Source organism: Anabrus simplex, chromosome 4, assembly GCF_040414725.1.
Source record: "Anabrus simplex isolate iqAnaSimp1 chromosome 4, ASM4041472v1, whole genome shotgun sequence".
In the NCBI taxonomy this organism is placed as follows: domain Eukaryota; kingdom Metazoa; phylum Arthropoda; class Insecta; order Orthoptera; family Tettigoniidae; genus Anabrus; species Anabrus simplex.
The window spans coordinates 72,541,574-72,558,084 of record NC_090268.1 but is presented as its reverse complement, the minus strand read 5'-3'; the positions used below and the strand labels follow the sequence as shown (position 1 = coordinate 72,558,084).

Here is a 16,511-nt window from a genome sequence, read left to right as displayed (position 1 = left end):
AAGTCAGTTTTGGTGTATAGGTACTTGGATGTATGAATGGATGAATTTTTTGAAACTTGAAAGAAATACTGTTATCAAATTATTTCCATGAAGTTATGAAAAAAAAATCACAGATTTATGATGAGCATTTTCTGTTATGTTGATAATCCCATTGTCACTCACCTCTTATCATAAAAAAAATTAAATAGTCTGACTTGGAGATATTTCCAAAAGCCAGGCTGAGTAGCTCACACCGTAGAGTGCTGGCTTTCTGAGCCCAAATTAGCAGGTTCAGTCCTGGCTCAGTCCAATGGTATTTGAAGGTGCTCGAATACGTCAGCCTTGTATCGGTAGATTTACTGGCACATTAAAAAACCCCTGTGGGACACAATTTCAGCACCCCAGCATCTCTGAGAACCATCAAAGTAGTTAGTGGGACATTAAAAAAAAAAAACAATAAAATTTAAATATTTCCAAAATCTAAGTTAAAAATTCGTTGATGAAAACAGTATAGTGTCTATTTCTTTACAGTATTATCATAGTTTAAGATTATATTGACGAGCAATTGAGTTAGGGATGGCTGCTACTTTGGCCAAATGACACTATGGTTGGCCCAGAAAATGTAATAGTATGGTGTAGCATGTGACAGCGATGTTGTCAGACCTCGTACTGGCCTTGTTAATAAAAGTTGACCACAGGATGAGCAAGACATGAGATATCTGCACATTTGATTATGACCAGATTATCGGTGCCAGGCGTGTGGGTCATTCCATCTCTGAAGTCTTGCAGGCACTGGGCCTTTCAATGGGCAACTGTGTCAAGAATGTCCCACGAGTACATGGATTCAGGGACCACCACCACCACCACCGTAACTGCTCTATGTTGATGGTAAGAGTTGGTAGATGAGCCTATAGTGCAGTAAATCATTGGCAGGTTAAATGCTGGACAACAACAAAATGTGAGGAGCTATGCCATCCAGAACCATCTCCATGCAATTGGGTGCAGGAGTCATCATCCCACCTGGGTACCTCTGCTCACCTCATCACACAATGATTGACATGGGCAAAGGAACACCACCTTTGGACTTTCGAAGTATAGAAAAAGTTTGCTTGGTCAGATGTGTCAAGGTACTAGTTGGTACACAATGATGGCAGGGTACAAGTACATCTCGCTGCGCATGGGGCAATGAATCCCTCTTGCCAGTAGATTACAGCTCAGCCGGTGGTAGTAGCTTGTTCATGTGGGAGGAAATGAGACCTCTGATATATCTGCCAATGTCCCTCACCAATGAACATTACAGGAACCTGCTCTCTGATCATGTCCACCCATTTGTTTGCATCCGGCACTCTGGAGGAAACCTTTTCTTGTAGCCTGAAAATGCACCGGCCCATCACTCCTGAACTGTGGTCAATTGGTTCAATGAACAACACAAACATGACGATTCTTGCCTAGTGGTGAAGGTCATCGGACTTTTGTCCTATTGCGCTCACCTGGTATGCTTATTTTCTTAATGTCAAGTTTTATTGACCACCTAATCAATACAATATTTTTTTTTACTAGGACTAGTTTTGGCCGATGTAAACGGCCATCTTCAGCTATTTATAGCAAGACAGTTTAAGGAAGGACATAGTATCATTAAAATTGAATGTCTTAATACAAATGTCAAATAGGACTAAAAAGCTCTGATCACAAATATGGTAACAAAGACACATATGTACAAAATTAAAATATTCATTATGGTCCATGTACAAGGATTTGTTTGTCTTGATGAACATTTGTTAATTAAAATAATGGCATTAATCTATCATTGTCTGTAGATGCTCATAAAAAAGAGTAAGTTGTAAAAATGCATATAAGAAGGGGAGGACGTTAGAATACATTCCTCTTGAACACCAAAACTGCTGTGTTAAAATTATCAGTGTTGAACTTGAATAATGAGTTTCCACTAAATGGTCTACTGAAAACACACAAAAATATCATGTATGCTGTATATGTGATTGAAGTATTTGGGTCAATCTTCTTAAAAAAAAAAAAAAAAAAAAAAAAAAAAAATTATAATATTAGACAGGGATATCCTGAACACTAACAGCTGCACAAGGTGTAAGATTGGAACCTCGAAGGATATACCCCATATCTCCCTTGACTTGACTTGACTTGACTTGACTTAATTTCTTAAACATCAAGATTCCCTGTACAGTATACAGAATATTTTTGTGTGTTTTCAGTGGATTATATAGTGGAAACTCATTATTCAAGCTCAACACTGTGATAGTTTTAACACAGCAGTTTTGGTGTACACGAGGAATGTATTATAGTATCCTCCACTTCTTATATGCATTTTCACAACTTGTGAGCATCTACACACAATGATAGATTGTCCTTTTTTTTTTTTTTTTTTTTTAATTAACAATGTTGATCAAGATAAAAATCCTTGTGTATGGACTAAACTGAATATTTTAATTGTGTACATACTGTATGTGTTTTTGTAATCATAGCTTTTTAATATTCAGTCCTATTTTACATTTGTATTAAGACATTCAATTTTAATAACACTATGTCCTTTCTTAAACTGTCTTGCTATGAATAGCTGAAGATGACAGTTTTCATAGGCTGAAACTAGTCCTAGTAAAAAGGTATTGTATTGATTATGTGGTCAATAAATCTTTCATTAAGAAAATAAGTCATATCCATCAATATGGGCCTAATAATGAAATTCATTGCTTATACACCTGGTATGCTATAGAGAGGGATCTGTGCACACTGGACCCTGCCCCAACCAATCTCTATGCATTATGGGAGGTTGTGTGATGATTGTGGATCACTATGTCTCTCTAATGCCTTTGATATCTAGTGGAGTCAATGTCGTGCCACGTCGCTGCCATCATCAGAGCAAAAGGGGCTCTACCCGCCACTAGCCTGGTATCTGTAATTCATTTGCTCATCAGTATATATGTCTTGTGGGAATGAATAGAAATTTCCCTCTTAATGTCAAATTCATTCCGTATAGTATAAAGAACATAGTTGCATACCGAGATGTAGGATTATTAAAAGCAAAATCTACCTTCAGTTCGAGAAGCAGTGCTTGAGTAATTTGCTATGAAAGGAAAGAATCTTAAAACTTGATTCTGCTTATCTTTGTACCGGGTGATCCACCCACCCCTTGTGATACAGTTTTATGCAACTCTGCGTTTACTACAATATTCTGAAATAAATCAGTCCTTTTCCCTAAACCGGGGTGATATAACAAGATATGTGGCATTGTATAGGCTGGGAACTGCCTGTGGCATGTTAAGCCTCTCATTAGCTCACTTGGCAGGGGTGCAGCTGGAGATATGATGAAGGACAGTGGTCAAGGGTACGGAGGTTTGAATACCACACAAGTCAATTTTCTTTTTTATTGCCAGTTGACTGGGATGTGGCAAGGTTGCATTTCTACAGACTCAGTTGTTTATTTGCCCCTGAAAATGGCCATTGGTACCATGGCATAGGGTATGGAGATGGGTTGGACGAGGATGAAGAGATGGTGGTCTGTGACTAGGACACAGGCAACCAGTTAGCTTTGTTGTGTGTGTTCCAAGCTTTGTAGGACACAGTAGGGCAATGTGTGCCCCATTGCAATGATAACAACATGCGATGACAGGTAGGCATGTAGCTCCGTGAACTCCTCAACATCAAGCCAAGTCACGACACTTATTCACTGCCTTGTGAATGAGTATGTGGATATGTTACTCATCTATAGAGAAGCTAGACAGAATACATTCCAAGCACAATGCCTGTATCAAGAACATTATCCGGATAGACGACAACTGACAGACGGGGTATTTCGGAGTGTGGAAAGACTTTTGCAGGCTACTACATCCCTCGGAAGGACATGGCCTGTTCGAGATCATCCCATGACGTCTGCTCGCAATGAAGAGGCTGTATTGAACGCTGTATGGGATAACTCTCACTCTAGCACATTGACCATTGCACAGGAGACAAACATCAGCCAGGCATCTGTTATGCAAATATTGCGTATCCAGTGGTTTCACCTGTAGCATCTGCACTTACACCAGGAGTTTCATGGTCATGATTTTGAAACTCGGGTGGTGTTCTGTCAATGGACACTACATATGGACACTGATCCTGTCTTTTTAGCGACCATCTTATTTATGGACAAAACATTATTCCGCTACAATGGAACCATTAATCGCCATAATATATACTACTGGATGGGGATAATCCCTATTGAGTATGACAGACAGCTTTTTAGGTACAGTGAGGTCTGAACATATGGGGTGGCATAGTGGGTGATCACCTTATTGGTCCCCATTTCCTTTTTTTTTCCCCTACTACCACTGTTATGGGAACATGTGCCTCTCCTTGACCACTGCAGAATGTGGTTTCAACATGACGGAGCTCCACTGCGCTTGGCACTGGTAGTCTGGAACCATCTCCATGCGATGTATCCTGATAAATGGATAGGAAGGGGAGGACCTGTTTCTGGCTCGGAGGGAGGAGGAGGAGGAGGAGGATCTAGTTCTACTAGGCTATATCTATGTTCTGGTTGACTTCAACTCTTGCTCAAGGGAAGATTTGTATACCGTATAGAATGCAGCACTAAATGCTTGATGTCTAACCTGGGATGCATGATCCTATAGATTTCACCTAATGATGTGTACGACAATTAGTTCAGCATGTATCAATGCAGAAAACAATAATGCAAGTTTAATGGAAATACAATTTAGGGACACATTTTTCTCCTTTTGACCCAAAGAAGAAGTTATTAATCATGTTACCTGATCTATATAAGCATGATTTTCATAAATGAATAGTCTAGATATTGTTTTTTAGATTACTACATTTCCTGTACTGCTCCCAGATCACACTTGATTGAAAGTTTGTAAATATTATACCTAATATTAAACATTCACAGGTTTTTGTGGGAATATGCAGAATCATAGAAAACAAAAAAAATAAATGTCTGCAATATTCCTACTCAGACTCTGAACTATAAATAAAATCATTTCTTTGTAAATAAAATGGCTGCTGAAATGTTTGTTTGTGTTAGTGTTTGCAACTAACTAATGCTTTAAATGTAAATAGCTCTTAAGAATAATTTTCTGATTTTGTTACTTAAAATTTAAATTTGACATAATTTCTTAATAATAATGACTATGAATTTACTAAATCAAAACTAATTGGAGAAATGGGTGTTTCTGTGACTCAAGGTAAATATTTAAAGAAGAGATATTCAAAAAGCCAATTAATAGTATTGCAAGTTCCAGTTCTCTAGATGGCTCACTGATATATGTTAGAGCCTGTTGACTTTTTCAGTGTATGTCAAATGAGGAAACTGAGAAAGGGATAGATATATTCACAAAGGATAAACAATGGCAGGCTAGTGTCGACAGACTAGAAAAGAAAGGAGAAACAAGGACAATCACAAAAGCACAAAAAGGAGATGGATAATTTATCACATGATTTCTTAATGAAGGTTATTTTATTAAATTATAACTAAGGAGTTTGAGAAGAGCCAGGACTGATGAGAAGAGTCAAACTAGATTTTTTTTTCTCATGCCAAACAAGATAGTTTATCAGCAGGAATGGGCATCTTCAGTCACTGAAGAGGCTGTTCTTGAGAATACTTCATACTTTTGGGAAATGCACAATAAGGAGAAAGCAAGAAAAAAAGAAGTACAGAAAAGAAAAAGGAAATTGTACAGTTAGTAGAAGACAAGGATCATAGTACAAACCATTCTTTTCTATTTACTCTGCTCTCTCTTTATCTCATGCTCCTTATGTCAGGTATGGAGATCTTTCAAGAATTGCCTCCTTTTTAAGCATGCCTGCTGAAGAACCTGGAAAGTAAAAGCTAGCTTCTTACAGACTCATAAAAATATCAGAATGGGCTGGGACTGCTGGGACTGATGTGGAAAGATAGCAGTATGTGATATAGAGTGGGATCTTTGGTATTTTTGTGGATGTTCTTATCTCTCCTTTCTTTTGATCTTTCTACCGACATGAGCCTGTCTTTTTTTCTTCTTGTTTTTTTTTATTATAATAATATGTGTATGTTCCTGTCCCTTACCTTGTTTCCTACCTTGACGTCTATTTCTTCCTATGTCTTTTTTTCGGGCTGAGTGGCTCAGATGGTTGAGATGCTAGCCTTCTGATCCCAACTTGGAAGGTTCAATCCTGGCTCAGTCTGGTGGTATTTGAAGGGGCTCAGCCCCATGTCGGTAGATTTACTAGCATGTAAAAGAACTCCTTGGGGCTAAGCTCCGGCACCTCCACATCTCTGAAAACGGCAAAAGTAGAAAGTAGTTAGTGGAACATAAAGCCAATATTATTATTATTATTATTATTATTATTATTATTATTATTATTATTATTATTATTATTATTATTATTATTATCATCTTCCTATGTCTGTTCCATTCTTTTTATGAGTACTTAATAATGATGGAACAGCTGTGTTTGGAATACCGTGAAGAACCCGACAAGACTGCTTTGAGTCATAAGAGTTTCCACTTTTAAAAAAAATATTTGTTTTCTATTTATAAGAAGCATCACAGTTCAAAACTGAGTTTGTGATGAATGTTCTAAACAGAGTGAATAAAACTACAGGAGAAACAATTTAAAAATCACTATTCCATATACCGTACTAAACTGTACATATTACATTGATATCAGATGCAGAGAACAAAAAATAAAATTAACACCCTTCTTAAAACTAACAAATGGGGAATGTCCAGTTTGGCCCTTGTGCACTTACAAGTTGGAAACCCCTGATATACAGAGTTTTCAAGAAATTCTGTTGGGCAGCTGTCTTCCCGTGATGTAGTGATCGACGGATGGGTGGACAGACTCATCTGAACCTATTTACTACTTTTATATACCGTACCTAATACAAGATAAAACTAAGTATGAAACAAATAAAATTATAGTTTGATTTATATATTAGGCTGTAAGGAAAAGAAAGCATTGTATTTACAGTACATATTGAGTTGTCTGCTGGCCCCATACATTTGAGTACAGTCCTAGCTAGTATGGTGACAAGGAAGGTAAATTGAAGGGATCAGAATTTGTCATAAGTGTATCATATCAATATAAGGATTTGGAAACCTAAAAATGTCTACATCATGGTCTTAATATTAGACGTATTTTGAGGGAATAAGCCTCTAGTTTGTTTGCCTCTTTCTTTCTTTCTTTCTTTCTTTCTCTTCCTTATATCCTTCTTATTTTTTATAAGTAGGGGAGTCACAGTTTCACCTTTCTCTTAACTTCAATTAAGTAATTACCCTCAGTAAACTGACAACAATAACATTTCATTAAAGTCTATATTAATTTTGAGAACTAATCATAGCTATAGTTCTGTTATATTTACTCTTTTGTTATTTTGCTCCAATGCATTTTGAATTTAATTTCAGCTATTCGGTCTGGTGATTATTACATGTTTGATGAATTTGATGATGATTTATTGGAACTGGAGAGAGACAAAGATGAGGACACAGATGATGACTCAGATGAGCCAAGGACAGATGGTCCAAGGAGAATGACACTCAGTAAGGTAATGGCTTTGTATCTATTACAAAAAATTCTAAAACCATGTCACCTGAAATGCATTTGGTGCTGAAATTTTGTTGAGTGAAGTATATCTTATTGTCGTAATATACAGCTACGTATTCATGTATTTTTCACATTACATTATCAAATATAAAATTGTATCTATTCTTACTTCTTTTAGATGAACTTAAAATTTTCCATTACTTTGACTGCAATTATACAAGCTCTTATGTATGAAATCAGAATGATGTTTGTCACTGCCTTAAATCAATTAAAATAATTTAAATTGCTTATCAGATGGTTTATTTACTTAATTTATTTATTAAATTTATTAAGAAAATACATTCTTATTCCTTCATTCAGATGTTTCTACTTACAAAGCATAAAAATAGTCAGAAAAATAGATTAATAAAGGTCAATCGACTATAAATAAATATAAAAGAAATAATACAGATTCCATACATTTTTGAGGATATCTGACAACTAACAAAGTGTATTGATACAAAATGTGGTTCGTTGATGTAGTAATAGTTGGAATGTAGGTTCATTTGATGTAATTACCTTTAACTGCAATGATGACTTCATTGTAGAACTGAAACATTGACATGCATGAGTCACATGGTCCTAATTGATGTTGGATATTACTCAGGCAATGGTGGCTTTTACGAAATCAGTTGTATTGCAGAAATGTTGATTGGTCTCCCGTTTAAAAACACCTCACTTAACATAATCTAAGGGATTAAGGTCTGGCAATTTAGGCAGCAACATATTCGCTTTGATATGGTCATGTAGATTTGCTGCCATCCAATTTTGTGTTGTCACAGCTTTATGCACAGGTGCAGAATCCTGCTGACACATACAGCCCTCTGTTGCATATGCTGTCTATCTAGGGCTTCACAGCTGTCTTCAGTACCTCAGTGTAGCCAGCCAGCATTATTTGTCTGAAGCCCTGTGGAAAGAAATGGGATGGTATGACATGTTCTTTACTACTTACTATCCCTGAAACATAAAGGGCAACTTATTGTGCATAATATGAAGATCATAAAAAGGATCTGCATATAATCACTTGTCATTTCTCCTGTTCATCTTTTGATCTTAGTAGAAATATTTTTCTTTGGAAGAATCCATAGCAGGTTAGATTCTTCCATACATTTTTACTTGGTTCAGTTGTCACTTTCGCATAGCTGTCGTTCTTGCATTTGTGCCATTATGAACGGTCCTTTCCATTCCTCCTCTTACTTACATCAAATGTCCTTGTGGCTGTATATATTAGTAGTGGCAGTTTCATAAAACAAGGGACTTGTATCTTCATAAAGGATTTGAAACGTGAATTTAGACTTCAGAAAATAATTACGAAGTAACTAGAATTAGTGCCTATTTCTCGAATGAGGGGTTTGATATCTTTGACTGAAGTTGGATGGCACTATTGTTGGCTCATAGATTTATCCTTGTGAATAGCTGGTTGCTGGTCTTCATGAACTATCCAGGTATATGTGACTGTGCATGAATCCGATGAACCACAACATAAGATGAGATTGATTCTTCATGTTACTTTATAAGGACAGGGATGCTAATTTTGATTATAAAATATTATTAATGATACAAACAATGGATTTATCTATCTCTGTATGCTGGATACTATTTTCTTATGCCATATTATTAAAAAGATAAAGAAAATATACAGATTTATATGCAATATGAAATATCAGTCGGTCTGTTATTTTTAATACATCTGTCTTTGAATCAGATTGTAAATGCTATTATTGCAGTTTTACATCGATTACAGTTTGGTCATTTATTTTGAAAGCACCAAAATTTCACATTTGTGTTTCTGAACCAGTAGAGATTGTTCTGATTACTTTGTTCAGGTCATTTCATTTTTTACTTGCTCTATAAGTGTACATAATCCTTCATGGTCATACAAAGCAAGAGTTCTCTTCATCATTTCACTTTTCCCTCTGTAGCAAAATGGACCGGAAATGGGATATTTGTGTAATACGGTATCAAGTGATTTCTTAGCTGACTGTGAGCCAAGAAAGTATCCTCATGCTCAATTAGTGAACTCCTGTATGGAGATGACATTGTTGTTTTACTTTTTTCCTTGTTAGATACAGGGATAAGATATTGTAATCCATTTTAAAATCAATTCACTGTTCTCTGGTCTTGTGCATTTTGCATATCAAAGGGGTTAGTTTAGTCATGGCTGCTGAGTATACCACAATTAAAAATGTCTTGCTCTTATCAGGTCTCTTGGTGTCTGTAAGATTCTGCCTCAAAATTGGAACCTGCATCAACAGTATCTTATTCTTCCAATAGTACATCATATAGTTCTTTCCTCTAATACTATTGCATGTGTATTCTAGTCATCTCTCTGCCTTGCCTTCTTTCTCAGGAAATGGTTTTCCATCTGAGATAATATTCATATACTTACTTTACTTGTATTTTCTTAAAACGTTTCTTTGATTACTGCATCATCTGCCTTTCTTTTAATCTCTGCCTTTCCTTTGATCACACAATCCTCATCATCTTCACACTTTTCTTTCAGCCATTCCTCTTTAGCTGTCTTGCATTCTGCATCTTCCTCATGCTATGGTTGCCCACATTCTTATTAGTGTTGTCAATTTTGTTATTCTTGTATCTCTTTATTACTCCAGTCTATAATCTTCTGGGTTAACCATTGGTTTCTATTAGTACTATTCCTCTTATCTGTTTATCTGCAGTTCTACTTATCTTGTCCCATACGACTGTTCACTCTTCACCCCCTGTGGGTGGGGGACGCAGATGAAGAATACACCCAAGGTATCCCCTGCCTGTCGTAAGAGGCGACTAAAAGGGGCGATCAAGGAATGATTGTCTTAGAACCATGAAACTACTTGTGCTTAGTACCACCATGCGGGGAACACCATGGGTTGCTTTTACTTGCGCGTAATACCACTATGTTAGGTACCAAATAGGTTTGTGATTAGTAGCACGCAGGAGCACCGTGCGGTCAGGCTTTTACAGTACCTGTGATTAGTACCACTACATTAGCTACACCATGGGTGAGCGACACCATGGTTCTTTCTGGCTTGCCTATGATTAGTACCCACTATATAAGGAACACCATGGGATAGTACGAGTCCCTGTGGTTAGTACACTTATGTGATGAAAACCATAGGTTTGCGTTGCCTGTGAATGGCGCCGCAATGTGCAAAACACCATAGGTCTGTATTACATGTCCGAATTTCATTACCTGTGAGTAGTACCATAATGTGTGCAATACCGCTAGTCTACGCTACTTATGATTAGTACCGCCCATGACAAATACCATGGTTCTACTTTTCTACTGATAAGTACCATTATGAGGGGCCGATGACCTGGATTCTGGACCCCTTTAGACTGGAGACATCATCGATTCAGTATTGTGCTATCGAAGCAGTCCCTTGGCCAGGAATACTAGTGTTTTACGTCAGTTTCTGTGACTGAGTCATTTTGGGTCGGCTCCACTGATTGTTTTAAATACAAATCCATTCATTCTTCATCCTCATGTTTTGAATTCTGGTCAGTGGAGGATTTTAGACTTTTATCTTGTCATTGCATTTCGTCTCATTTCGTACCATTAGGGGCTGATCATCTAGATGTTAGGGCCCTTTAAACAACAAGCATCATCATCATCATCATCATCATCATATTCACTCTTCCTCTGTTGTCCTTTTAAGTTTGTAAGTTAAATTTTACAAAATTCTAACTTACCCTTGCCTTCTTCAACATACTTTTCACCTCTTTACTTCAATTACATTTGGCTCCCTCCAGAAACTGACTCTAACTATCTTACCTTTCACTTATCCTCTAGAGACCCAAGGCAAAATTTAGACTTTTGTGTTTAATGAACTTTTAGGGACCAAAACATGGCAAATCTGCAAAAAGACACTAGGGAAAGGGCAAAATTTTGGCCAAGTGGGCCAATGGAGGAGGGTCTGCAAGGGGAATTTAGAAATTAACAATTTTTTTTCTGTTTAATTTGATCTTAAGAGGCAAAATAAGACATACCTGTAAAAAATGTATGTATGTATGTATGTATGTATGTATGTATGAGCGAGGGGAGATCAAATATAAACAAGATTTAAAAAAATTCATTTATTGAAAAACACAAGGCAATTACAATTTGTTTTTCCACATAGTTTTCTGCTTTGGAAATGCATTTGTCCCAGCGTATGAGCAGCTTTTTGATGCCCTCATCGTAAAAAGAATAGGGTCTGTCACCAGCCAGTTGTGCACAAAGTCTTCCACACTCTCGTCATCTTCAAATCATTGCCCTCCTAGAACTTCTTTAAGCAGTCCGAACAAATGGGAATTGCAGGGCGATAAGTCCGGGCAGTAAGGAAGATGATTAAGTGTAGTCCAGAGCATTTCCTGTAGCTTGGAGACAGAGCTGCAGTATGGGGCCGCGCATTGTCGTGGAGGAGGATGACCTGTCGAATCGGTTGGGCTCGTCTTTTGTGGTGATTGATTGATTGATTGATTGATTGATTGATTGATTGATTGATTGATTGATTGATTGATTGTGCCCTTTATTAATTTTGTTTACATTTACCTTGTGGCACTGTATATCACTGACACCACAAAAGTAAAGCAAGTGCCTTGTGTAAGCTTGTCACAGAAGGGCGTAAGAGTGCGGCCAGTATCCAGTAATCGGGAGATAGTGGTTTCGAGCCCCACTGTCAGCAGCCCTGAAGATGGTTTTCCGTAGTTTCCCATTTTCACACCAGGCAAATGCCGGGGCTGTACCTTAATTAAGGCCATGGCCACTTCCTTCCAATTCCTAGGCCTTCCCTATACCATCGTCGCCGTAAGACATATCTGTGTCGGTGCGACGTAAAGCAAAAAAAAAAAAAAAAAGAAGGGCGTAAGAGGAAGCTCACAAGAACTTAGCCTGTTAGTCACTGGTCGAGATAGGTTTTTCGTGAGATATATGTAGAGTGAGGATGTTGTTGAAATGTCATCTTCTTCTTTTCCCTTGCTCAGTAATACAGAAATTCATTCTGCGATGTAATAAACTATAAAAACAGCATTTTTGTTTTGCATTCTTTTGCATTTTTTGCTGATTTTAGGATGATCAGAAATTATTTCAACTTTCAAGAAGGTGTCAGTACAGTATATAGATAGCATTTTGAAGAATGCTTAGATCATTTTAAAATTTGATTTTAATTTATGCCTACTTTATTGTCAGACTGATGAATGTCCACAAGTGACAACATAAAACATAATAAATTTTTTCTTACATATGGTTAAATTTATTAAATATCTTTCATGAACAAGCAAACTGTCCTTCAGTTGGTATTGACTAAGAAAGGGTAAGGAAAGGAGTTTTACCTTTGAGTCGCGTTTCCAGGATATGAGCAGGAACAAAATACAGAATTCTGATAATTAGAAGAAAGTATTTCCTAACTTGTCTGCAGCATAAAGAATGCACCAGCCATACACATACCTCAAGACCAAGAACAAATGAAAACGAGAAGGGATTGGAAACATTTATATAATTTTCTGTGTTAGCCCAGAATTATCCTCCAAAGTAGTTCTGTGCAAAAATGCCATAAGTGAAACCAGCACAAAGTGTATTTTTAATTCAGCTAGTGAATAAATTTGGAAAAAGATGCCATTAAAAGAGATGGGTGTATTTTATTTTATAAATTGTGCAGCGTTTAAAGCGAGCGTGGAAAGGAAGTCTGTTGTACAGCAGCACATTAAACGAGGAAAAACATCTGAAAGATATAACGAGATTATAAATTAACAAGAGGGTACACTTTTTCAATACGCTATATCAAGTAAATGATATTACATCTGTCTTAAAATACATATAATACCAAAAATATTATTTACTTGATATATTGTATTGAAATTTATTATTTCTTATAATTGCAATAAATGAAAATGTAAAACACTACAACACAGTTATAAAACTGGAAGCTACATATGCAGCAGAAACACTTTTTCACCTGAATAAACAATCAAAAACTGTCAGACTTCAGAAAATTGAAAGGAGGATTGGAAGAACCTGCATCAATAAAAAAATACCAGAAAGATGTACAGTGGCGGATAATACCTAACAAAGTCGTGTACAAAGAGCTAGAACCCATTACAGATACTATGCGTAAGAGGAGACTGGGATTCTTTGGAGGATGCAGGATTAGAGACTTCTGAAACAATTAGTACAATACAATCTGCACAACACACAAATACCACAACAGGATGTAAATGGATCAGAGAAGTAAGAGAGGATCTGAAGGAAATAGGCCTTATAATGGAAGACACCACAAATAAGATAAAATTGAATTCAAAACTCAAGAATACAAACCTCTGCTTTACCCTTAGACGAAACAAATCAACACCACGCATATTTTCAACTAAGGAAAGGGCACGAAGTTTGGAGCATCTGAAGAAGTACTGGGAGGACCACAAAGCCCGAGCAATCCCTTCAAAGAGACCTGAACGATGGACTGACTAAAGTGATCCTATGCAGTCATAAAATAATAATAATAATAATAATAATAATAATAATAATAATAATAATAATAATAATAATAATAATAATAATAATAATAATAATAATAATAATAATAATAATAAGAAGAAGAAGAAGAAGAAGAAGAAGAAGAAGAAGAAGAAGAAGAAGAAGAAGAAGAAGAAGAAGAAGAAGAAGAAGAAGAAGAAGAAGAAGAAGAAGAAGAAGAAGAAGAAGAAGAAGAAGAAGAAGAAGAAGAAGAAGAAGAAGAAGAAGAATGATTGCACTTCAATACGGAACATAAATGAAATTTATAGCTTACAAAGACATAACAAGTGCGAAGAACAAGTGTTCCCAGGTTCTTCAGGGGCAAAGTTCTAGCACTACATCCAGCAAATCATTATGTTCATATTTATATACATTTCCAAGTAAATTAAGAGATAATTATTACTGTAAAAACAAGCACTGCTCAGTGAATAGGACAGGGATATGTTACTTGTTAAACCATTGTTACACAGTCACCAGAAGTCACTGTGATTAAATATTTTAGTCATTTTTTACTTATTTTACAGCATTTGTTCATAAATTTAAGGATATTTATTGATCATTTTCAGTGATGTCTCTTTTTTTTAGGTCATCAACATCTGCCCCTAGTTATGATATATCATCATATATTCAGTTTGAGAGAGATAACGTACAGTCTTAACCTTTTTGCTTATGAAGGCATTTTGTAACACCTAGTTGGAGATGGATTTATTAATTTTTGTTATTATTAAAAAATATTTTATTTGATTTATTTTGTAATTTATTCATTTATTCATTCATTCATTCCTTCATTGATTCATTCATTCATTTGTTTATTTATTTATTTTACAGTTACTAACATCAGCTATGAAGACAGACATAGAGAAGGCTGCTGATGAAGCGCTTAAGAGAAGTGCAGAGCCCCCATCTGGTGATGGTGCTCAAGGTGCCGTACCCATAAGTCGTAAAAAATCTTCTTTCTTTAGTGCTCACTCACAGATATCTTCTGGTGGTCCTGCTGGAGATTCCAGCCTCACTTCAACTGGTACTCGTAGTGACCATGTAAGTTTATTTTAATCTGAAAGTTGTAAATATTGGAAAAAGTAGACTCGGGCTAATAATTGTTTATACATGTTTTTTTATTGATTTTGTACCTTATCATAAGTCCTCTACACTACAAGGTTTATTTAAAACATTTAGATTAATTTCAAACTTAGCTGAGCAGGTTGGTTACGTGGTATGGGCCGTGCAGATGTAAGCTTACATTTGAGAGGTGGTGGGTCTGATTGCAGCTGTCACTAGTCTTGAAGATTGTTCCCATTTTCACTCGAAGTAAATCTCAGGACTCAACCTTAATAAAATTAAGGCCATGGTCAATCAATACCCTCCCAGTTCTAGGTCTATTTTAGCATTGCTGAAAACCTATCTAAGGTTTAAAGATTTTCATTCTTTAAATTGAGCTGTCACATTGTAGACTTTCTGAAGTGGTGTCACCTAGATGGTCTGCTCATCAGTTTCGCCATTCCCTCTGTGCTGCTGTCAAGCACTGAAAGCAGAATTCTACTAGGTGGTTCCTAAGGCCGAGTTAATTTAATCTTGTCCACTAACACTGAGTACACCACCAGATACCTTAACATACCAACAATAATGATGTGGAGGACCTTGATTGATTGATTGATTGATTGATTGATTGATTGATTGATTGATTGATTGATTGATTTCATACAGTGCAAGTCTTTCTAGTTGACTTCTATGGGTAACCTGAATGTTTGTGTGTGGGAGGAGGAGGAGGATGTAGGGAGAGGATGAAACTTCAAGGGCCCTAGTGAAAAAGGTTTTCAATTTGTTCTCTCATGTTTTTCATACCTTTTAATATTCTCTCATTTTTAGAAATGGTAGATATAGGTTTTGTTTTACCTGGACACACCAGTACAAGACATAAAATATGAAGTACATAATTCATATTCAGTAGGATGAAAACTTTTAAGAGAGACTTCTATTCATGTTCCTTGATTTTCACATTACTTGTACCTTTATGTTCCCTACCATTAATATGAAATAATGCCCTGTTGTCAAACCTCACTCAGAGACATTAGTCGCTTTGCATTTTTCTTATTTTTCTTTACATGAATAAATGCTTGTTTACATGAATTTCTCATGTGCAGTTTGTGAATACTACCCAATAGGGCACAGATTTTCGTTCTTTAAATTGAGCTATCACATTGTAAACTTTCTGAAGTGGTGTCACCTAGATGGTCTGCTCATCAATTTTGGCATTCCCTCTGTGCTGCTGTCTAGCACTGAAAGCAGAATTCTACTAGGTGGTTCCTAAGGCAGCGTTAATTTAATCTTGACGAGTAACACTGAGTACACCACCAGATACCTTAACATACCAACAATAATGATGTGGAGGACCAAGATTATTGACTTCCCTTCAAAAATAGACTGTTTCAGACAGGACTGAACCAGTTAACATGGA

General features: G+C 36.4%; 1 protein-coding gene across 9 annotated transcripts in view; it reads left to right on the top strand.

The window, feature by feature from the left end:
* Positions 1 to 16,511, top strand: part of Piezo (piezo type mechanosensitive ion channel component) — a 555,272-nt gene that overhangs the window by 415,492 nt on the left and 123,269 nt on the right. For all 9 annotated transcript variants that reach the window (XM_067145104.2, XM_067145105.2, XM_067145110.2 and 6 more), the window contains 2 exons: positions 7,392 to 7,531; positions 14,885 to 15,094. In XM_067145104.2, the coding sequence (XP_067001205.2) occupies positions 7,392 to 7,531; positions 14,885 to 15,094 (350 nt within the window). The remainder of the gene's footprint in view (positions 1 to 7,391; positions 7,532 to 14,884; positions 15,095 to 16,511) is intronic.